Raw genomic sequence first — 24,885 nt, forward strand, 5'->3', positions numbered from 1 at the left:
TGATATCTATTGTAAATTCCACAATAGCTCAGAAACCGGTGAATCGCTCCACACAGAATACTGGCCCCCATATAAGGCTCCATACGGAATACTGGCCCTCATATAACGCTTCATACAGGATACTGGCCCCCATATAACGCTCCACACAGAATACTGGCCCCCATATAACGCTCCATACAGGATACTGGTCCCCTTATAAAGCTCCATACAGGATACTGGCCCCCATATAACGCTCCATACAGGATACTGGTCCCCTTATAAAACTCCATACAGGATACTGGCCCCCATATAACGCTCCATACAGGATACCGGTCCCCTTATAACGCTCCATACAGGATACCGGTCCCCTTATAACTCTCCATACAGGATACTGGCCCCCATATAATGCTGCATGCAGGCTGTTACCCCCCACATAATGCCCCATACAGGCTGTCCCCCCCTTATAATGCTCCATGCAGGCTGTTACCCCCCACATAATGCCCCATACAGGCCCCCCCCCTTTTAATGCTCCATGCAGGCTCTTACCCCCCACATAATGCCCCATACAGGCCCCCCCCCTTTTAATGCTCCATGCAGGCTCTTACCCCCCACATAATGCCCCATACAGGCCCCCCCCCTTTTAATGCTCCATGCAGGCTGTTACCCCCCACATAATGCCCCATACAGGCAGCCCCCCCTTATAATGCTCCATGCAGGCTGTTCCACCCCACATAATGCACTATGCAGGCTGCCCCCCCTTTATGCTGCCCCATGCAGGATGTCCCCCCCCTCTTTATAATGCCCCATGCAGGATGCCCCCCCCTTCTCTTTATAATGCCCCATGCAGGATGTCCCCCCCCCCTTTATAATGCCCCATGCAGGATGTCCCCCCCTCTCTTTATAATGCCCCATGCAGGATGTCCCCCCTTCTCTTTATAATGCCCCATGCAGGATGCCCCCCCCTTCTCTTTATAATGCCCCATGCAGGCTGTTCCCCCCCCCTCCTCTATATAATGCCCCATGCAGGATGTCCCCCCCCCTTTATAATGCCCCATGCAGGATGTCCCCCCCCCCTTTATAATGCCCCATGCAGGATGCCCCCCCTTCTCTTTATAATGCCCCATGCAGGATGTCCCCCCCCCTTTATAATGCCCCATGCAGGATGCCCCCCCCTTCTCTTTATAATGCCCCATGCAGGCTGTCCCCCCCTCTATATAATGCCCCATGCAGGATGTCCCCCCCCTCTATATAATGCCCCATGCAGGCTGTGTCCCCCCCCCTCTATATAATGCCCCATGCAGGCTGCCCCCCCCCTCTATATAATGCCCCATGCAGGCTGCCCCCCCCTCTATATAATGCCCCATGCAGGATGTCCCCCCCCTCTTTATACTGCCCCATGCAGGATGTCCCCCCCCTCTTTATAATGCCCCATGCAGGATGTCCCCCCCCTCTTTATAATGCCCCATGCAGGATGTCCCCCCTCTCTTTATACTGCCCCATGCCTCCATACATTAAAAAAAAAAAATCAAATACTCACCTCCCTTCTCCTCACCCGCTGCTCGCTGCTCAGCTCCGAACTCCAGCGTTGTCGGCGTCTTCCCGTTCAGCGCTCCCTGTGACGGCTCAGGGGAGGGCGCGGTGAAAAGACGTCACCGCACCCTCTGACCTGAGACGTCACAGGGAGCGCACAGCAGGAAGACAGCGGATCTGCGGAGGCACGGGGAGAGGTAAGTATCGGGCTGCCGGGGCCCTGAGCAAGCGGCGGAGAAGGGCGGGCGCTGACACCGCTCTCCTCCGCCCATAGCCCAGCGGGGTGCGTGACCGCCAGTGGGCCCCTCTGCCTGCTCAGGGCCCCGGCATTTGCCCGGGTGCGCCGGGTGCTGACGCCGGCCCTGGGTGCAGTCACTGTGTACATACATTACATTACTGATCCTGCACTGATCCTGAGTTACATCCTGTATTATACTCCAGAGCTGCACTCACTATTCTGCTGGTGCAGTTACTGTGTACATACATTACATTACTGATCCTGCACTGATCCTGAGTTACATCCTGTATTATACTCCAGAGCTGCACTCACTATTCTGCTGGTGCAGTCACTGTGTACATACATTACATTACTGATCCTGAGTTACATCCTGTATTATACTCCAGAGCAGCACTCACTATTCTGCTTGTGCAGTCACTGTGTAAGTACATTACATTACTGATCCGGAGTTACATCCTGTATTATACTCCAGAGCTGCACTCACTATTCTGCTGGTGCAGTCACTGTGTACATACATTACATTACATATCCTGTACTGATCCTGAGTTACCTCCTGTATTATACTCCAGAGCTGCACTCACTATTCTGCTGGTGCAGTCACTGTGTACATACATTACATTACATATCCTGTACTGATCCTGAGTTACCTCCTGTATTATACTCCAGAGCTGCAATCACTATTCTGCTGGTGCAGTCACTGTGTACATACATTACATTACTGATCCTGTACTGATCCTGAGTTACATCCTGTATTATACTCCAGAGCTGCACTCACTATCCTGCTGGTGCAGTCACTGTGTACATACATTACATTACTGATCCTGTACTGATCCTGAGTTACATCCTGTATTATACTCCAGAGCTGCACTCACTATTCTGCTGGTGCAGTCACTTGGTACATTACATTACATTGCTGATCCTGAGTTACATCCTGTATTATACTCCAGAGCTGCACTCACTATTCTGCTGGTGGAGTCACTGTGTACATACATTACATTGCTGATCCTGAGTTAGATCCTGTATTATACCCCAGAGCAGCACTCACTATTCTGCTGGTGCTGTCACAGTGTACATACATTACATTACTGATCCTCTACTGATCCTGAGTTACATCCTGTATTATACTCCAGAGCTGCACTCACTATTCTGCTGGTGGAGTCACTGTACATACATTACATTGCTGATCCTGAGTTACATCCTGTATTATACTCCAGAGCTGCACTCACTATTCTGCTGATGCAGTCACTGTGTACATACATTACATTGCTGATCCTGAGTTACATCCTGTATTATACTCCAGAGCTGCACTCACTATTCTGCTGGTGCAGTCACTGTGTACATACATTACATTACTGATCCTGAGTTACATCCTGTATTATACTCCAGAGCTGCACTCACTATTCTGCTGGTGCAGTCACTGTGTACATACATTACATTACTGATCCTGTACTGATCCTGAGTTACATCCTGTATTATACTCCAGAGCTGCACTCACTATTCTGCTGCTGCAGTCACTGTGTACATACATTACATTACTGATCCTGAGTTACCGCCTGTATTATACTCCAGAGCTGCACTCACTATTCTGCTGGTGGAGTCACTGTGTACATACATTACATTACTGATCCTGTACTGATCGTGAGTTACATCCCGCATTATACTCCAGAGCGGCACTCACTATTCTGCTGGTGCAGTCACTGTGTACATACATTACATTACTGATCCTGTGCTGATCCTGAGTTACATCCTGTATTATACTCCAGAGCTGCACTCACTATTCTGCTGGTGCAGTCACTGTGTACATACATTACATTACTATCCTGTGTTACATCCTGTATTATACTCCAGAGCTGCACTCACTATTCTACACATGATAAGCAATTTAATGTATGTACAGCAGAATCCTGAGTACAGCTCTGGAGTATGGAGCAGGTTGTAATTCAGGATCACTGTAACTGTGTCACAAAGTTTGCACATCTTGTAGCCTGAATAAAACGGATAGATCTTTTTTTCTTTTCTTTTACTTTCCAGTTTGTATCGTTTCTCTGGTAACGTAGCAATGTCTTCTCTCTGGTAGCTCCGCTGTGCCCTCTTCCCTTCGGAGCGCAGGATATCAAACATGGATCAGTTTTCTGTCAGGAAGTTTTGGAGTCGGGAGAGAAGTCACAGAAATGTCTCGTTATGTGTCACAAAGGCTACAGCAATGTGTTTCCCAGGACTGTATTCACATGTGATGGAAAAACTCAGCGATGGACCTCACAGCCTCCTCATATTCAGGCCTGTCAAAGTGAGAGCCTGATACTAAGAAACATTTCTTCTTATAGTGTGTAACGAAAGTATTCACCCCCCTCCCCCTTGGCATTTTTCATGTTTTGTTACCGCACAACCAGGAATTTCAGTTTTTTTGAGGATTTGCATTAGTTGATGTAAAGTACCTGCCGACAACTGTGAACATTTGTTTTTCTTTTTATTGTGACGCAAACAACAAATAGGACAAAATAACTGAAAACTTCATTGAGCATAACTATTCACCACCCTAAAGTCAGTACTTTGTGGAGCCTCCTTTTGTGTCAATTATGTAACATACCTGGCGGCGTCCTTGCATAGTGGTCCATCTCCCACTGTGCAAGAGCGCGCACTTGATCTCCAATTCAGAATGTCTCTCTGGCTTCCCTCCATGCTGTTTGTTTGTCTCTGTTTCTGCTGCTTAAGGGAGGCGCCCGATCACTTCCTGCTTCTTGTAGCTGCTGCAGGCACACCCCTTGTGCGTCCTCAGCCTATTGCTGTCTGTCACCTGGTATTTAAACCAGCTGCTCCAATTAACCCATGCCTGAGCATCTTGTCCTGTCAGTTGGCTTTTTTTCTCTGACATGCCAGGTCCTGTGTATATTACCTCTCTTGCAGTATTTGTTCCCGTGTCTGTACTGTGTCCTAACTGTGTACTCTAACCTGCAGTCTGTACACGCTCTCTAGCCTGTTGTCTTCTGCCTATCCTGGAGGCTTTATTTCCAGGCCAGTGTGAACACGCTCCTAGCCTGTTCTTTCCGCCTTCTAGGGGCCGCATACCTAGACCCGTTCCTGTATCTTGCCTGCTCTTGTTTGTATACTCTTCTAGCCTGTTATCTGTTTTTCTCTATGTCCGTACCTTCCCTTTTCTTGCAGAATCTGATCCCGTACCTATCTCCTACTCGTTGTCTTTGTACTCCCGTTTGTGAGTTTGGAGTCCACTCTCTACTTCATTGCAAGTATCCTGTGTGTATCTGGTTCTGCCTTTCCCTTCCAGTCTGTTCCGTGTGAACAGAGCCCTGTCCCCTCCGCGTCTGCGGTTTCGCTTTGCTCAGCCCTGTCCACCGCGTCTGCGGTTTCGCTTTGCTCAGCTCTGTCCACCGCGTCTGCGGTTTCGCTTTGCTCAGCTCTGTCCACCGCGTCTGCAGTTTCGCTTTGCTCAGCTCTGTCCACCGCGTCTGTGGTTTCGCTTTGCTCAGCCCTGTCCACCGCGTCTGCGGTTTCGCTTTGCTCAGCCCTGTCCACCGCGTCTGCGGTTTCGCTTTGCTCAGCTCTGTCCACCGCGTCTGCGGTTTCGCTTTGCTCAGCCCTGTCCACCGCGTCTGCGGTTTCGCTTTGCTCAGCCCTGTCCACCGCGTCTGCGGTTTCGCTTTGCTCAGCCCTGTCCACCGCGTCTGCGGTTTCGCTTTGCTCAGCCCTGTCCACCGCGTCTGCGGTTTCGCTTTGCTCAGCCCTGTCCACCGCGTCTGCGGTTTTGCTTTGCTCAGCCCTGTCCACCGCGTCTGCGGTTTCGCTTTGCTCAGCCCTGTCCACCGCGTCTGCGTTTTCGCTTTGCTCAGCCCTGTCCACCGCGTCTGCGTTTTCGCTTTGCTCAGCCCTGTCCACCGCGTCTGCGGTTTCGCTTTGCTCAGCCCTGTCCACCGCGTCTGCGGTTTCGCTTTGCTCAGCCCTGTCCACCGCGTCTGCGGTTTCGCTTTGCTCAGCCCTGTCCACCGCGTCTGCGGTTTCGCTTTGCTCAGCCCTGTCCACCGCGTCTGCGGTTTCGCTTTGCTCAGCCCTGTCCACCGCGTCTGCGGTTTCGCTTTGCTCAGCCCTGTCCACCGCGTCTGCGGTTTCGCTTTGCTCAGCCCTGTCCACCGCGTCTGCGGTTTCTCTTTGCTCAGCCCTGTCCACCGCGTCTGCGGTTTCGCTTTGCTCAGCCCTGTCCACCGCGTCTGTGGTTTCGAATTTGTCTACCAGTCTGTACTGGACCCTACCCAGCCTGCGCTCAAGTCTGCCTGTTCCTGTATTCCCCGGTGTGGGTCAACAGCCGTGTCCGGAGTCTGACCTGGAGTAGACCCTGGTCCCTCTGCTCGGTTCCTCTCTGGTGCACTGGCGTCGTATGCCGTCGTGCGACCTTGGTCGGATCGGGCAGATACTTAGTTACGACCCTCCAGGCACTCTCCGGTTCATGGCACAGTGGAATCACTACATACACACGCACACGCCACTCATCCCGGGCGTGTGCATTACAAATTACAGCTGCAAGTCTCTTTGGATAAGTCTCTATGAGCTTTCCACAAATCCAATGGAATTTCTGCCAATTCCTTGAGGCAAAACTGCTCCAGCTCCTTTAAGTTAGTTGGTTTCCTCTGGTGAGCAGTAATGTTCAAGTCTGACCACAGATTCTCAATTGGATTAGGGTCTGGGTGTGACTAAGGCCGATCCAGAAGATTTACACATTTCCCCTTAAACTACTCGAGTGTAGAGATGAGCGTTGTTCTACTCGAACTGTTCGCCAATCTCAAATTCGAGCTGTTTTGGGCGGTGTTCGAGCCGGACGGCGAACACGAACAATTTGAGAAAAATTCGGCTGTTCGAGGTTATGTTCGATAACTGTTCGTGCACCAAAATCATAACTGGATTTTTTCTCAGTAATGATGAAAATTAATGTTAATACGCAGTTTGAGTGTACAGCGGGGCGGGGGGAGGGGCAGGGGATGGATCTCTGCAGGAACAATGAAGATCTCCATTTTTTTTTCTCTTTCCCGCATTTGCAGTGGGGAGGTGCAATCTGTCAGCCTATCAGCAGCGCACACACGGAGCGAAGTGCTTTTTTTCACACAAGCAAGGGCATGTGTGATTGGCAGTGTATGTCACATGTCCTTGCCCTATAAGACCAAGCCATTTTCCCCGTCGCCACCATTTTCTCACTGCTGCAGCTGCGTGTTAGACGGCACCGCTGTTGCTGTGTGCGCTATACCTTGTTAATTTCAAGCCAATTTTCGCACAAATATACAGATAGCTTGGGAGTAGGGAATAGTTGTGATTGCAGTCCTTTTAAGGACTAGGTTACAGCATTTCCTACGACTTTTATCAGGCAGGTCTGTGCTCTTAAATAGATAGATTGTGGGAGTAAAGACTAATTGTAATTGGAGTCCTTTTAAGGACTAGGTTACAGCATTTCCTACGACTTTTATCAGGGAGGTCTGTGCTCTTAAATAGATAGATTGTGGGAGTAAAGACTAATTGTAATTGGAGTCCTTTTCAGGACTAGGTTACATCAGTTCCTATCAGTTTTTGCCAGGCAGGTCTGTGCCAGTGCTGTGCAAGTTTTTTTCACAGCATTTGGCTGAATCTAGCAAAGCTAATCCTTTTTGGCCTATTGCAGAGTGTGTTAGTCAGTGGAGTAGCCTATCTGTGTTGCAAGATATACCACCTGTGTATAGAATACCAATTTTTTTACTGCACCTAGTGAAGTAAAATCTTTTGGGCATAGCATCATTCTATTAGTCCATCTATACTGACCTCCATCAGGTTGCAAACTGAATATAATTTTTTTCTGCATCTAGCTCTGAAAAAATATTTGGGCTTCTAGCTGTGTGTGGGACTTGGTCTATTAGTCCATCTATACTGACCTCCATCAGGTTGCAAATTAAAAATAATTTTTTTCTTCATTTATCTCTGAAAAAATATTTGGGCTTCTAGCAGCGTGTGGGACTTGTTCTATTAGTCCATCTATACTGACCTCCATCAGGTTGCAAATTAAAAATAATTTTTTTCTGCATCTAGCTCTGAAAAAATATTTGGGCTTCTAGCAGTGTGTGGGACTTGGTCTATTAGTCCATCTATACTGACCTCCATCAGGTTGCAAATTAAAAATAATTTTTTTCTGCATCTAGCTCTGAAAAAATATTTGGGCTTCTAGCAGTGTGTGGGACTTGTTCTATTAGTCCATCTATACTGACCTCCATCAGGTTGCAAATTGAATAAAAAAATTTTCTGCATCTAGCTCTGAAAAAATATTTGGGCTTCTAGCGGTGTGTGGGACTTGGTCTATTAGTCCATCTATACTGACCTCCATCAGGTTGCAAATTAAAAATAATTTTTTTCTACATCTAGCTCTGAAAAAATATTTGGGCTTCTAGCAGTGTGTGGGACTTGGTCTATTAGTCCATCTATACTGACCTCCATCAGGTTGCAAATTAAAAATAATTTTTTTCTGCATCTAACCCAGCCAATAGTTTTGGCCTAATACCACAGTTTGGCCACTCAGCTCTGCTCGGTTACCATCCATTGTTTTTTTGTGCAAACAACTCCAGAGTTGTGAATTAGTTAACCACCAAAATGAGTGGAAAAATGCCTGCTGCTGGTGGAAAGGGGAATAGGCGTGTTGGGAAGGGGAAAAAAGGTTGTGTCCGTGGGGTAGGTGCAGAAGAAAGACCATCTTCCAGCCAAACTAAAATGTCTACTTCTTTTAGCGGACAATGTGATAAGATCCCTTTCTTACGGCCACGCCAATCGCTACAAATTCCAGATGAGGCACAAAAACAGCAGGTGCTTCAACGGATATCAAGTGCTCCTTTAAGTGGGCTCTCCTCCACATCAACTTCAACATCACAAATACTCCAGTCCTCAAAGGTGTCACCCAAATCGCACTTGCTTCCTCACAGCTCCCAAATCTCCAGCTGCCCGTCTGAGTATGAGGTAGAACAGATGGTTGAGTCTGCAGAGCTGTTTACTCATACTATAGCCTGGGAATCAGAGGTCGACTCCAGCGCTTCTGTGAATCCAGACGAGGAAATGATCTGCACTGATGCCCAGAATCTTTATGAGTCGGATCCAGGACCAGACGCAGAAGGTTCTGACCATAATGTAGACCCTCATTCCCAAACTGTAACTCCTGTTGGTGGAGACAATGAGGAAGACGATGATAAGACTCAAATACCTGATTGGAGCGACAACTTTAGTTTTTTGTCAGGGCAGGAACAGGTTGGCTCTGAGGACGACGGGTGTGATAACGCACAGGGTGATGATGATGAGGTCGGAGATCCCACTTACTGTCAACCCACAGTCAGCCAAGAGATGAGGTCAGCAGAGGAGGTGGAGGAAGATGCTAGTGACGACGAGGTCAGGTTGCGCCTTCCTGGACAGAGACGTAGTACTGGAAGCACGTCAACAACTGCATCCTCAAACACAACTCTGCCTCTCACCACAAGTCGTGGTGGCTCTTCAGGTCGCATGGGTGCTAAGCCTTGCATAGCCTGGGCATTTTTTCAGATCGATAAAGATGACCCAACTCGTGTTATCTGTAACATTTGTCAGCAAAAGCTAAGTAGAGGCCAAAAAATACATAGTTTGAGTACTTCATGCATGAACCGGCACATGGACATGAAGCATAAGTTGCAGTGGGAAGCTCAGTGTGCTACAATGCGGCCTAGCCGGCCGGGCCAACCACCGTCTGCCATATCTTGTGCATCCGCGGCCTCTTCATCCTCTGTGACTGGGGGGACAGCAGTCACACCTGTTTTGGGGCGCAGACCTGCCACCTCTTTACCCGCAACAGCCAGCGTGATTGGCAGGTCATCATTTTCTTTGGAGGTGGTAACACCAGCTGGTCTTGAGCGCTGTCCGACATCGATAGCACCACCTTTGGATCAAGGCAACCTAACATGTCCGCCTGCATCTTCCTCACAGACCGGCAGTTTGCCGGGGACACCCTTATCAACCCCGTCTAAGCACAATAGCCAGCCCTCGGTCCCTCAGATGTGGACAAGTAAAAGACCATTTCCTCCTAGCCATGAGAAAGCTAAGAGGTTGAATTTCACCATCTGCAAGCTCTTGGCTACAGAAATGCTGCCTTTCCGCCTGGTGGACACAGAGGATTTTCGAGACCTTATGTCCGTCGCAGTGCCCCAGTACCAGATGCCCAGTCGGCACTACTTCTCAAAGAAAGGTGTGCCTGCGCTCCACCAGCATGTCGCACACAACATCACCGCTTCTTTGAGAAACTCTGTGTGTGACAGGGTGCATTTCACCACAGACACTTGGACGAGTAGGCATGGACAGGGGCGTTACATGTCGCTGACTGGGCACTGGGTAACTATGGTGACAGCAGGACAAGGGGCTGCTGTCCAAGTCTTGCCGTCCCCATGAGTTGTGCGTCAATCCTCTTTATGTCATTTTTCCTCCACTGCTTCTGCCTCCTCAACCTCCTCTCGGTCTTCCACCTGCACCCAAAGCCTGTCTGGTCATGCCACAAGCTTTCTAACTGCGCAGAAGGGATCCTGCACACCTCCTTACTATGCTGGCAGTAGGGCTCAACGTCATCAGGCGGTTTTTACATTGAAATGTCTGGGAAATGTGAGTCACACAGCTGAGGAGTTGTGGTCAGCTCTGGAGAACCAATTTCATGAATGGTTGTCTCCACTGGACCTGAAACCAGGGAAGGCCGTGTGCGACAATGCTGCAAACCTGGGTGCGGCCCTTCGCCGGGGCAATGTCACACACGTGCCTTGTATGGCTCACGTGTTGAACCTGGTTGTCCAGCAATTTTTAGCCCACTATCCCAGACTAGATGGCCTTCTGCAGAGGGCACGGTCGCTGTGTGCTCACTTCCGCCGTTCGCATCCCGCAGCTCAGCGACTTACATCTCTACAGAAGTCGTTGGGCCTGCCACTTCACCGGCTAAAATGCGATGTGCCTACCCGGTGGAATTCAACTCTGCACATGTTGCAGCGACTGTGGCAGCACCGACAAGCCCTGGTGCAATACGTTCTGACGTATAGCCTGGGCCAACGAGATTCAGAGGTGGGGCAAATCACGCTGGAGGAGTGGTCTCAGATCAGGGACCTATGCACCCTTCTGCACAGTTTTGAAATGGCGACGAAGATGTTTAGTGCTGACGATGCCATTATCAGCATGACTATTCCGGTGATTTACATGCTGGAGCACATGTTAAACAGAATTCGGAGTCAGGTGGTGGCACAAGAGGAGGTGGAGGAAGTAGAGGAGGAGGAGTTGTATGCGGAAGGGCTAACATCTGCAAGGTCCAGACGGTCGGCAGCACCAAGGCGGCAGGCATGTGAGGGTGGGGGAGATGATTTTACCAGGGCGCATGGTAGCAGCCAAACTAGTGAGGAAGGTGCAGGAGCCCAGGAAGAAGTGGAGGACGAACTGATGGAAGACTCATCAGATGAGGGAGACCTTGATCACATTTCTGTTGTGTGAGGTTGGGGGGAGAGGACAGAGGAAGGAAGCATGATTGCTACCTCGCCACCAACACAACAGGGACTTGGTGCTCCTGGATGCGCAACACACATGAGTGCCTTCTTGCTGCACTACCTGCAACATGACCCTCGAATTGTGAGAATTAGAAATAATCCTGACTACTGGGTTGCCACACTGTTAGATCCCCGGTACAAAAGTAAATTTGCAGAAATTATTCCTGCCATAGAAAGGGATGCACGCATGCAGGAGTATCAGCAGAGACTGTTGCAGAATCTTACATGTGCTTTTCCACAAAATACCAGTGGTGCACGTAGTGAATCTCACAGTTCCAACTTGCCAACCGTGGGACCGTCAAGTGTTCAGCACTCAAACCGTAACAGAACCACAGTATCTGCTGGTAACATCAATTTTGCGGAATCATTTCACCACTTTTTTAGCCCATCCTTTGCAAGGCCACAGGAGACAAGAAGTCTGACACATAGTCAACGCCTAGAGACGATGGTACAGGAGTATCTCCAAGTAAACATTGAAGCCACGACTGTGTCACTGGACCCTTGCTCTTTTTGGGCTTCCAATCTGGATAAATGGCCGGAGCTAGCCACTTACGCCTTGGAGATCTTGTCATGCCCCGCAGCCAGCGTTCTGTCTGAACGTGTGTTCAGCGCTGCTGGTGGTGTGCTGACAGATAAGCGCACGCGGCTCTCCACTGATAATGTAGACAGACTCACGTTCATAAAGATGAACAAATCATGGATCCGAAACGACTTTTCTACCCCTGTGTCATCCTGGGGAGAGTAAAAGCTTGATGATTGGTTAAAATCACCCTACCAACCGTTTTAAGCTTTCAAATTACTAATCATGTTTATCTGTATCTTGACTGGAAAATAATTTGGGCTTTGTAGCAGTGTGCAGCACTGATCCTATTAGGCCATCTATAATAAGCTTCACCAGATTTAAAATTAAAAATAATTTTTAGCTGCATCTAGCCCGGAAAATAATTTTGGGGCTCCGAGATGCGCAAGACACATAAGTGCCTTCTTGCTGCACTACCTGCAGCATGACCCTCATATTGTCAGAATTCGAAGTAATCATGACTACTGGGTTGCCACACTCTTAGATCCCCCAAACTTTTCGATCAACCTTTTCATTTTAATAAAGACCAAAAAAATGGTCATTTTTGAAATTATAAGCATTAGCAGGTTGTTAGAAACTGAAATCAAACAGTTTTCAACTCAAAACTTTATTCTAGGTGATGTTACATTTTCACATAGGACCCCTTGTTCGAAAGGAGCTTCTGAACTCTCTCGTCCATTGAATTTGTCAGGTTTTGGATGGTTTCTGCTTCAATTGTTTTGCATGAGGACAGATTACCCTCCCAGAGCTGTTGCTTAGATGTGAACTGCCTCCCGCCATCATAGACACTCCTTTTAATGATGCTCCAGAGGTTCTGAATGGGGTAGAGGTCAGGGGAGCATGGGGGTCACACCATAAGTTTGTCCCCTTTTATGCCCATATCAGCCAGAGATGCAGATGTTTTATGTGCAGCATGAGACGGTGCATTATCATGCATGAAAATGATCTTGCTGTGGAATACATGGTTCTTCTTCTTGAACCATGGCAGGAAGTGCTGTTTGAGAAAATCCACATACATTATGGAGTTCATCTTTAGCGCCTTCAGGGATCCTAAAGGGGCCGACAATCTCTCTCCCCATGATTCCAGCCCAAAACATTACTCCACCTCCTCCTTGTTGGCGCTGTAGCCGTGTTTGCGTGGGGTGTCCATCAACCAGCCATCCTCCACTCCATTCATCTGGACCATCGAGCGCTGCACGGCACTCATCCGTGAACAAAACAGTTTTGAAATCAGTCTTCATGTAATGTTTGGCCCACTGGAGCCGTTTCTGCTTGTGTGAAGTGGATAGAGGAGGTCGACAGGATGGCGCATGCACAGCTGCAAACCTCTGAAGGACCCTGCATCTTGTTGTTCGGGGGACGTTGGAGGCACAAGCAGCTTCAAAAACTTGTCTGCTGCTATGACAAGGCTTTTTTGCCGCTGCTGTTTCAACCTGACGTAATTGCCTGTAGGAAAGAGTCCTCAATTTGCCCTTATCAGCACGCACACGTGTGTACTGTGAATCAGCTACATACTTCTTGATTGCCAAGACACTTCATCCTGATCATCGCACAATGTTGATTGTAGTCATGCCTTGACCTAAACACTCCACAATTTGTTGCTTCTCAGCAGCCGACACATCCTTTTTCTTTCCCATTTTGGCAGAAAATGTAGGCTGCTTAATAATGTGAGAGAGCCTTCTTAAGTAGTCTTGCCTTTCATTGGACACACCTGCCAAACTAATTAGCACAGGTGTCTGCAATTGCTTACAGTGATATAAAGAGCCCTGACACACATCACCATCAATGAGTTTAACTGACAAACAAACAAATTCTTCCCTTATCACTCCTAAACACTTTTTGTATAATAATTTGGAACGCGGTGTACATGTGCTTTTCCACAAAACACCAGCGGTTCACGTAGTGAATCTTACAGTTCTAACTTGCCAACCGTGGTCTGTATGGAATTGTTCAATAAAGGGCCCAAAATTAAGATAACATAGATGGGAGAGGTCTCTATGAATAGGAATTCCTAAGTATTTGATACCCTGTGAGGGCCAGGCAAAGGGAAAGTTGGACTGGATGGAATCCTATATGGATTTGGGGAGGGAGACATCGAGGGCCTCAGACTTCGCTGCATTGATTTTAAAATTTTACCATGTAACAAAGTGATCTATTTCAGCCATAACAGCAGGGATGGATATATGTGATTGAGTGATATATACTAGGACATCATCAGCAAATAGAGAGCACTTGTACTCGGTGCCTCCCACCTCAATCCACCTAATATTGGGGTTATGGCGAATTGATGAGAGCAGGTGCTCCGTCACTAGGATGTATAAGAGAGGGGACAGAGGACATCCCTGCCTTGTCCCATTGGTGATTGTGAAAGGTGATGAAAATGTTCTGACGCACCCCCTGGGCCTTGGGACACCCAGAGCCGGACCCTTTTTGGTGGATGCTGGTGGTTGTAGTCTTCGTGGCGGCGATCCGGTTCCGTGGCTCACGGTGGTCAAACCAGTGGCGGAACTATTTATGTGGTTTTGATGTTTAAATGTCCGACTACGCCACCCGTGGATTGCGGTCAGAGTGAACCGCCGCTACAGGGCAGACCGCTAAGGCTGGTGTTGTGGGTGCAGCAGAGCGTAGCATAACTCCCCACGGGAGGAGTATAGCCTCAGGGCAGTGTATGCGGAGGATGGGGGTGATGGTGCAGGGCAGCAGCAGTAACGACACGGAGTCAGTGATGCAGTTCAGGGCCTTTACTCACAGTTCTTATTGTCCAGACCACGTCTGCAGGTAACGGCTGCCCACGTCGTACTGTGCTCACCAGGTGAGGGGCTCAGACAACTCCCAGATAACTTTGGAGCGCTTCACAGGACCCCCTTTGTGTGTCCTTTGTCTGGCCTTTCTTACCAACACTTCTGTCCGGCTGCCTCGGGCCTCCTCTTGGTAAACTTGGCTCCAGTTTCCCTGACCCTATGTGGTGCCTTCCTAGCGGGTGGAGCAAGGGGCTGCGCCACATAAAATGTCAGAGCCTCCGGTTTCTAGCTGAGGGTCGTTTCCTGCCTCCACTAGTTCGGGGACCGGTCTCCTCCTTTGGCCTGACCCCTCCACGCAGGTGGATTCGGGCGTGCGGTGGCGACTCGCCCGTCCGCACCCCTGGGATCCCTTCATTCCTCGTTCCTGGAGCCTTCTCCGCTCCTCTTCCTTCCTTCTCCCTCTTGCAGGCCTGGGCCTCTGTTACTAGGCCCGCCTCCGGAGCAGAGCTCATGCAGAGCCCCTGCTCCCTGCCACTTCTGCTCAGACTTCTCTGCACTGAACTAAGATGGTGCCCACCTTTTATACTCCCTTCTCAATGCACCCAGGAACTGCTTCCTCCCTGCTCCTGCACTGCAGGGTTCCCCTTCCTCAGTGTTCCCTCCCCCCACTCCAGCCAGGGACAGGGACTGTCGTGCCCATCTCAGGGGCATATTGGTCGCCCTGCCCCACGGCAATGTGGTGTAATGCATGCAGGTGTCGGGTCCTGATCCACACTCCATCCTTATCTGAGAGTGAGATATCACACCTCTGGGTGAGGTGCAATACGTCTGTAGCAACCGAGCCCTCGGTGCTACAGTTCCATTTATCTTCAGCCTAGGTGACGTATTGTGATACAGGGCCGTGATTTTGGCTATAAAAGGGTCCCCTAGACCCCTACCCCAAGCTTTTTAAGAGAATCATATATGGCGTGCCAGGAGACTCTATGGAATGCTTTCTCAGCATCCAACGAGAGTATCTACTTACAAATTTTTAACTGCATCTAGCCCAGGAAATACTTTGTGCCTAGTAGCAGTGTCTGCTAGTCAGCGGATTATCCCGGCTGTTAAGCAAGCTACACCACCTGTAGTTTGGACACTTAATTTTTTCAAAGGAAATGCTTCGGGACCACGGGATACTCAGTGAAGAGCATCAGGAGGCACCCCAAGGCATAGGGGCTGGGACTGGCACTAGGATGCCTTGCGGTGGACAGCCGAGCTCGATCCTTATAAAAGCTTTTTAACTGAAGCAGCTTTAGTGGACGCTACTGGAGCTGGAATTACGCGGCTGCTGGCAAGAGACTTGCCCTCCAATAGATCCTTGTAAATGGATTTAAAGTGTATTTATTCAAATTAGAGGGACAATTTAAATTAAAAAGCTTAGAGCTGCCTCCACCACAGGGGGGCTCTCTCGACCCACCAGCGGACAGGCACCAGTATTGGCAGAGGGGGGCTGGCCGTCAGGGTTCACCGTGGCTCTGGCACAAACCCGGCGACACGGAGGTGGCACGGGCAGGAGCGGACTGGCCGTCTCGGCTTCTCACTTTTTGGATTTTAGAAGGGCATGACATGCCTATATCTGTGTCTCCCCCTCCTTTTACTCCTCCACCTCTTTTCTTTTCGCATGACTATATGTACTTGTCACTTTTCCATGTGTTAGTTGTGTCTTCTGAGCAGTTTGTCAGCTTTTGGACACCTTTGAAGGTGTTTTCTATGTGTTTCTATGTGTTTTTGTTTGCCTGCCATTGGTTTTAACGGTGTTCGAAGGTGTTCGACGAACAGTTCGACGAACAGTTCGGCGAACACACGGGTGTTCGACGAACCGAACCGAACTCGAACACTACGGGGGTGGCTCAACACTACTCGAGTGTTGCTTTAGCAGTATGCTTTGGGTCATTGTCTTGTTGGAAGATGAACCTCCGTCCCAGTCTCTGACAGACTGAAAGAGGTTTTGCTCAAGAATATCCCTGTATTTCACACCATCCATCTTCCCCTCAACTTTGACCATTTTCCCTGTGCCTGCTGCCAAAAAACATCCTCCCAGCATGATGCTGCCACCACCATGTTTCACTGTGGGGATGGTGTTCTTGGGATGATGAACTCTGTTTGTTTGGTGCCAGACATAGCGTTTACATTGGTGGCCAAAAAGATCAATTTTATTTGTCATCTGACCACAGCACCTTCCTCCACACATTTCCGGAATCTCTCACATGTCTTTTGGCAAACTCAAAACGAGCCTTCCAATTTTTGTGTATCAGTTAAGGCTTTTTTCTGCCTACTCTTCCATAAAGACCACCTATATGGAGTGTACGGCTTATTGTGGTTGTATGGGCAGATACTCCAGTCTCTGCTTGGGAACTCTGCAGTTCCTTCAGGGTTACCTTTAGTCTATGTGCTGCCTCTCTGATTAATGCCCTCCTTGTCCAGGCTGAGAGGTTTGGTGAGCGCCCTCTCTTGGCAGGTTTGTCAAGGTACCATGTTCTTTCCATTTGATGATAATGGATTTGTCGGTGCCCCGGGGGTCATCAGAGATTGGGATATTTTTTTTATAACCCAACCCTTCTCAACAACTTTGTCCCTGACATGTTTGGAGATCTTCTTGGTCTTTATGGTGTTGTTTGGAGATCTCCTTGGTAGTGTTGAGCATTCCAATACTGAAATATCGGGTATCAACCGATTTTCGCGGTATCGGAGTTCTGATACGGAGTTCCGATACTTTTAGAATATCGAATACCGGAATCGGAAGTTCCCATAATGCCTGCGCTCTGCAGTGTCTCTGAAGGATGACAAGCTGGATGGCAGCGCTCAGCTGCGATCCAGCCTGTCACCAGAAAGCCATCCCAGCATGAGAGAATTCTCCTGCGATCACGGCAAGCGCAGGAGAATTTTCCCACGCTGTCAGTGACGTGCATGAGGTGAGCCGAGTTCATTGGACATGACTAGTGTTGAGCCACCCCTGTAGTGTTCGAGTTCGGTTCGTCGAACACCGGGATGTTTCGTGGAACTGTTCGTCGAACACCTTAGAACACTGTCGAACACCGTTAAAACCAATGGCAGGCAAATAAAAACACATAGAAAACACCTTCAAAGGTGTCCAAAAGCTGACAAACTGCTCAGAAGACACTCTCTTTAAAAAAGCCGGCCGGCAATTCAGCATCGGTACCCGACAATTTAGAACAGAAAAAATAGAGCATCACACATAGATTAGATAGATAGAAACATGTCAGTCACATATATATGAAGTACAGTGATAGTGTTGATTACTGTACTTGTCATTTAGTGTTAAAATAAAGGATTTATTAAAAAAAAAATTGGCGTGGGGTTCCCCGTAATTTTAGTCTCTAGCGGAGGTTAAGCAGACGGCTGGGGCAGATGTTTGAAGCCTGGGAAGGGGGTAATACCCACGGAGCTTAGCCTCGCTCTTCCCACTGCCCTGTAGCGGTGGCAGTGGTGTAATAGGGCTGGGGTTGATGTCAGCTTATAATGCCAGCTGACATCATGCCCAGGTTAGTAATGGAGAGGCGTCTATAAGACACCCCCATTACTAACCCCATAGTCAAGTCCAATGAACTCAGCTCACCTCATGCACGTCACTGACAGCGTGGGAGAATTCTCCTGCGCATGCGGTGAGCGCAGGAGAATTCTCTCACGCTCACGGCAAGCGCAAGCGCAGGAGAATTTTCCCACGCTGTCAGTGACGTGCATGAGGTGAGCTGAGTTCATTGGACATGAACTCGGCTCATCTGGATGCCGTCACAGCCAGACACTGAGGAGCGCAAGCATGCCTGCGCTTCTCAGTGTCTGCGGCATGGCAAGCAGGATGGCAGCGTTCTGCTGCGGTCCAGCCTGTTATGTGAATGTAGCAGAGCTGAAGCCGTCGTGGGAACCATGGAAAGGTAAGGATGATGTTGGTTTATTATTTTATTTTTATTGCAGGAGATCGTTGGCTTCAGCTGGAATGGGTGTGATGGTAAGTATGGTTTAATTTAGAACAATAAAGGATTGTGTCTTTATTTCAATTAAAGGACTTTATTCTGGGTGTTTGTGTTTTTTTTTAACTTTGACTATGGGGTTAGTAATGGGCGTGTCTTATAGACGCCTCTCCATTACTAACCTGGGCTTGATGTCAGTTGGCATTATAAGCTGACATCAACCCCAGCCCTATTACCCCACTGCCACCACTACAGGGCAGTGGGAAGAGCGAGGCTAAGTGCCATTTCTGGGGCGGCTGACGGCTGGTGTTTCTAGCCTGGGAGGGGGCCAATATTCATGGCACCCTTCCTGGGCTATTAATATCAGCCCCCAGCTGTCTGCCTAGCCTTTGCTAGCTATTAAAATAGGGGGGACCCCACATCATTTTTTTGGGGGTCCCCCATTTTAATAGCTAGTAAAGGCTAGGTATTCAGCTGGGGGCTGATATTAGTAGCCTGGGAAGGGTGCCATGAATATTGGCCCCCTCCCAGGCTTCACAGGCTTCAAACATCTGCCCCAGCCGTCTGCTTAACCTCCGCTAGAGCCTAAAATTACGGGGAACCCCACGCCAATTTTTTTTTTAATAAATCCTTTATTTTAACACTAAATGACAAGTACAGTAATCAACACTATCACTGTACTTCATATATATGTGACTGACATGTTTCTATCTATCTAATCTATGTGTGATGTTCTATTCTTTCTGTTCTAAATTGTCGGGTACCGGTGTATGCCGCTGCTGAATTGCCGGCTTTTCATGTAATACATTCTACATTATTCTTAGTTGTTTTCCTTCATGTAGAATTAACCTACAAGGAAAGAAAGGGTTTATTTTCATTCCGATATTTGTGTCCCATTGACTTGCATTAGTTTCCGGTATCGGAATCGGCGATATCCGATATTTTTTGGGTATCGGTCCGGTCCAATCCGATCCGATATTTCCCGATATCGGAAGGTATCGCTCAACACTACTCCTTGGTCTTCATGGTGTTGTCTGGAGATCTCCTTGGTCTTCAGGGTGTTGTCTGGAGATCTCCTTGGTCTTCATGGTGTTGTCTGGAGATCTCCTTGGTCTTCACGGTGTTGTCTGGAGATCACCTTGGTCTTCATGGTGTTGTCTGGAGATCTCCTTGGTCTTCATGGTGTTGTTTGGTTAGTGGTGCCTCTTGTTAATGGTGTTGCCTCCTCTGTAGCCTTTCAGTAAAGGTAAAGTGTATATACTGACAGACATGTGACATTAGATTGCACACAGGTGGACGTCCTGTCACTAAGCATGGGACTTATGAAGGTAATTGCTTGCACCAGAAATTTTAGGGGCTTTATAGCAAAAGGGGTGAATACATATGCACATGACAATTTTCAGTCATTTGATTCCATAAATTAAATTTATGCCTATATTTTTCTCACTTCACTTCACCAACTTAGACTATTTAGTGCTGATGCATCACACACAAATCGGGTCACAAAAATATTTATACACAGGTTGTAATGTAGCAAAATAGGTAAAAAGCCAAGGGGGTGAATACTTTCGCAAGCCACTGTATATTTTTATACTGCTCAGTGCCTTGATTTGCTGTTACAAAGCTGCAAATTCTAAGCCTTGATTCTGATAAAATCCAATCTACCTGTATCCACCACTAGGGGGAGCTTAGGAGTTTATGGAATGCAGGGTTAAGATTGGGTCCAGTGGATAATCAGTATGCAGTAAGCTCCTGAGCTCCTCCTAGTGGTGGCTGTAGAAAACTAACAACATTTCTGACAGCTACAAATAAAAATAAGACCCTAGCTGAACTTTTTAATTGACCCTACAGGCATCTAACCCAGCCACAAATGAATAAAAAAGTCATGGTAGGGTTTATAGAATAGGTTTTTAGGCACAATTATGAAGATGTAGCAGTTTTGAATTTGTCACACCTGACTTGTGTAGCCCAACTCTGCTGTATATGGTTTGTTCATACCATCTACAGGGTTGGGGTCCTTCCAAACTCTTCAAACTCTGGCCTGGTTCCAGCTCGTGCTGCCTCCTAGTAAAATGTGCATTGATGACTACGCTGGTACCCTGGAGGCTTTTCAGGCTTTTATATTGGATGACCTGAAATCGAGAGGATTGTGTAACATTCAGGTAAGCACGCAGTAGTTTTTTTTTTCTTTTATAAGGGGGTGGCGTCTTTATGTATGCCAACTGTCCCAAACTTGCTGGGACTGTCTAGAATATTTGGAAAAATTCCACCCAAAATTTTTTCGGCATCCTTGGATGAAAAAAGAGCCGATGAGATGTTACAAAAATTTCGCCCACAAACTGGAGGTTCCAGGATGGAGTCAGGGTCAGGACTATAATGTGAATTCTGGGTCTTCAGCACCTTTGAAGGTTCTGAAAAATGTTGGTACTGTCCATCTGTTCGGGTGGAATCCTCAGTAGATCGACATCCAATAGCCTATAGATTTTAATAGAATCCTTCTGAGTGTAATTGGTTTGATTTTAGTGGTCGTCCCCTTTTAAAGTCGGGGTTTCAACCAAATCAACCTTCCCCCTTGGATGTTTTATGATGGTGGAGGGTGGAGTCATCTATGCATTGCCAACCATTGTTGATTATTGATGATCTATTTCTATAGAGCGCCGGAGAAGAACATGTAATTCTTTGTGATGACTGGGCAGCCAACGTTACATGTTTGTCCTCCAGCCGACTTGGAGTGAATATAACCTGGACGGCTCATCTACGACAAATCCCAGAAGCCTCTCTGCCCACTATACATGACATTGGTAGGTACATGGATCGAGGTGAGCGCAGTCTGGGAGGGATCTCTTTTTTTAGGGCAGAACTGGTACTTGAGATCCCCATGAATGTCATAATTTTTACAATTAAGTTTCATTAAAAATGTTGCACCGTTCAACTTTGATGTGATTTGTGGTCATAAATCAGCAGAGAAGAGCTACAAACCCTTGTTTTAGATTGTCTGAAGATGTTCACTGGTGGATTCTCAGAAAACTTATTCTTCAGCCAGCAATCGACAGTGGAACACAGAGGCTGTAGAAGGCAACATTTTTAATAAATTCAGTTGCAAAAACGATTTTTTGTCCTAATCAAATGCAGTTAAGAAATAAAAAATTGACCTCAATAAACAACCCTTTTAACTTAGTCAATGACCAGGTCATCTGGACATCTTATGGCCGTTTTTACAAAGTAGCCAACTCTACCATAGAGTCCAGGAGGCAGGAGGCTCCCGGTAACAGAAAATCTCCAAGAGTCTAAAATGTCTCAGGTGGTGCTGAAGTCTCCCGGAAAACTAGTTTGGGTAGCTTTGATGGCTCATGCAGCACTTTTTATAGGGTATGGTAGACTTGTGATGGCAGTTGTGAAGAGGTTGGGCAGGGTGTGGACTGCAAAAGGGGGACTAGACATCCGGAAAAAAATCTTGTACCGTAAACACTCTCCTTCTAGTTGGACACTGGCAGAAGATGACAATTATGCATTGTTATTGGTTAGAATAGGCAACCTTGGACACCTATTGCTTTGTCTGGCTAGTCATAGTCCGACTGGGAACAAGCCGACCCAGGGAAACAACCGAGAAGAGGCCACAACGTCACCTATAGTCTCCCCTCCACCAAGACTTTGCTGGTCCTGGGACCTTTGTGCCTTCAGTTGGTCAAGTGGTTCCATGGACAAGGTCTAGTAAAGGGGGGAATTAACCCAAAGACAGTATGGAAGGAATGGTTACTGTAAAAGGTCTCTAAATGTACCAAAAGGAATAAAATTGACTTAGGGAATAGAAGCATGGTCAGGCAGTCCAACAGTCAGCAATGGGTGTCAGATGTGTAGCAATGTGGTACCAGGATGGGACCTAGGCATAGTCGGGAAGCCAAGATCTTGTAAAGGAGATCAAGTGGTGCAGATGAGGGATTAAACAAGGCAAGAGTTCAGTTATAGCAGGGGCGGACACATCATTGGTGCAACCTGTGCAACCACACATGTGTCCAAGAGGTAAGGAGACCACTTCCATCTCCAAAGCAGGTGGAATTGTGATTTATCATGAGCTATTGGACTGCAAAGAACACATACAACTCCTGGCAAAAATTATGAAATCACAGGGCTCGGAGGATGTTCATTCAGTTGTTTATTGTTGTTGAAAAAAAGCAGATCACAGACATGGCACAAAACTAAAGTCATTTCAAATGGCAACTTTAGGGCTTTAAGAAACACTAAAATAAATCTAGATAAAAAATGTGGTACCCAGTAAGGGTAATTTTTTTCAGACCAAGCAGAGGGAAAAAATTATGGAATCACTCAATTCTGAGGAAAAAATTATGGAAACACCCTGTAAATTTTCATTTCCAAAACGAACACCTGCATCAAATTAGATCTGCTCGTTAGTCTGCATCTAAAAAGGAGTGATCACACCTTGGAGAGCTGTTGCACCAAGTGGACTGACATGAATCATGGCTCCAGCACGAGAGATGTCAATTGAAACAAAGGAGAGGATTATCAAACTCTTAAAAGAAGGTAAATCATCACGCAATGTTGCAAAAGATGTTGGTTGTTCACAGTCAGCTGTGTCTAAAATCTGGACCAAATACATCAACATGGGAAGGTTGTTAAAGGCAAACATACTGGTAGACCAAGGATGACATCAAAACGTCAAGACCGGAAACGTAAAGCAATATGTCTCCAAAACAGGAAATGCACAACAAAACAAATGAGGAACGAATGGGAGGAAACTGGAGTCAATGTCTGTGACCGAACTGTAAGAAACCGCCTAAAGGAAATGGGATTTACATACAGAAAAGCTAAATAAAAGCCATCATTAACACCTAAACAGAAAAAAACAAGGTTACAATGGGCTAAGGAAAAGCAATCGTGGACTGTGGATGACTGGATGAAAGTCATATTCAGTGATGAATCGCGAATCTGCATTGGGCAAGGTGATGATGCTGGAACTTTTGTTTGGTGCCATTCCAATGAGATTTATAAAGATGACTGCATGAAGAGAACATGCAAATTTCCACAGTCATTGATGATATGGGGCTGCATGTCAGGTAAAGGCACTGGGGAGATGGCTCTCATTACATCTTCAATAAATGCCCAAGTTTACATTGATATTTTGGACATAATTTTTCAAGATGATAATGCATCCTGCCATAGAGCAAAAACTGTGAAAACATTCCTTGAAAGAAGACACATAAGGTCAATGTCATGGCCTGCAAATAGTCCGGATCTCAATCCAATTGAAAATCTTTGGTGGAAGTTGAAGAAAATGGTCCATGACAAGGCTCCAACCTGCAAAGCTGATCTGGCAACAGCAATCAGAGAAAGTTGGAGCCAAATTGATGCAGAGTACTGTTTGTCACTCATTAAGTCCATGCCTCAGAAACTGCAAGCTGTTATTAAAGCCAGGTGCAACAAAATACTAGTGATGTATTGGAGTGTTCTTTTGTGTGTTTGTTTTTCATGATTCCATAATTTTTTCCTCAGAATTGAGTGATTCCATAATTTTTTCCCTCTGCTTGGTCTGAAAAAAATGACCCTTACTGAGTACCACATTTTTTTTATCTTGATTTCTTTTAGTGTTTCTTAAAGCCCTAAAGTTGCCATTTGAAATAACTTTAGTTTTGTGCCATGTCTGTGATCTGCTTTTTTTCAACAACATTAAACAACTGAATGAACATCCTCCGAGCCCGGTGATTCCATAATTTTTGCCAGGGGTTGTATATTGTTCTTGCACAAAGACCCTCTTCGGTCCGCTGTTGAGTTATAGCATGGTTGGGTTTACAGGTCAGTAAGGAGCGCGGTCAAAAAAAGGAATACGAATGAGTTATCATGGGTGTACATAAGGAATAACAATATTCCTGGCTATTAGATGTCTTGTATCCTGCTTTATCACCAGTTTTCTTCTCTGCAGCCACTATATTTAATTTTCAGTTGTCTCTGAGCTGGTGGGTGGAGACTATCAGCTACGATGTCTCTCATACACAGCACAGACAGACATGAAGGATTCCTGATCTCCTGTTTCTATGCAGCACATGTTCAGAAGCAGCAGCAGCAGCATGGAGGATATTATACAGCCATACTGAGCAGTGTAGCTGTGAATCCAGCTCTGAAGTTAGATAAGCACTTACAAGGGAAGACGCAGCGAGGATCTGTTTTTCTGCCTGTCCGTGCTTCACCCTGCTCCTCACTCTATTGAACAGGATCAGATGAGGACCCTAATTTATTTTTTTGCTATGACCTTTCCTCACATCTATGTATGTTCCTGGGTGTTGGTCCT

General features: G+C 47.2%; 1 protein-coding gene across 1 annotated transcript in view; it reads left to right on the top strand.

The window, feature by feature from the left end:
* Positions 1–24,885, top strand: part of TG (thyroglobulin) — a 389,754-nt gene that overhangs the window by 168,886 nt on the left and 195,983 nt on the right. Inside the window, exons 19-26 of the mRNA XM_073676983.1 lie at positions 3,825–4,034; positions 20,592–20,757; positions 20,982–21,039; positions 21,238–21,403; positions 21,575–21,652; positions 21,763–21,849; positions 21,953–22,290; positions 22,387–22,509. Of these exons, the coding sequence (XP_073533084.1) occupies positions 3,825–4,034; positions 20,592–20,757; positions 20,982–21,039; positions 21,238–21,403; positions 21,575–21,652; positions 21,763–21,849; positions 21,953–22,290; positions 22,387–22,509 (1,226 nt within the window). The remainder of the gene's footprint in view (positions 1–3,824; positions 4,035–20,591; positions 20,758–20,981; positions 21,040–21,237; positions 21,404–21,574; positions 21,653–21,762; positions 21,850–21,952; positions 22,291–22,386; positions 22,510–24,885) is intronic.

The sequence above is a fragment of the Phyllobates terribilis genome, unplaced genomic scaffold, assembly GCF_046119375.1.
Source record: "Phyllobates terribilis strain yellow unplaced genomic scaffold, ASM4611937v1 Scaffold_4__5_contigs__length_816908805, whole genome shotgun sequence".
In the NCBI taxonomy this organism is placed as follows: Eukaryota; Metazoa; Chordata; class Amphibia; order Anura; family Dendrobatidae; genus Phyllobates; species Phyllobates terribilis.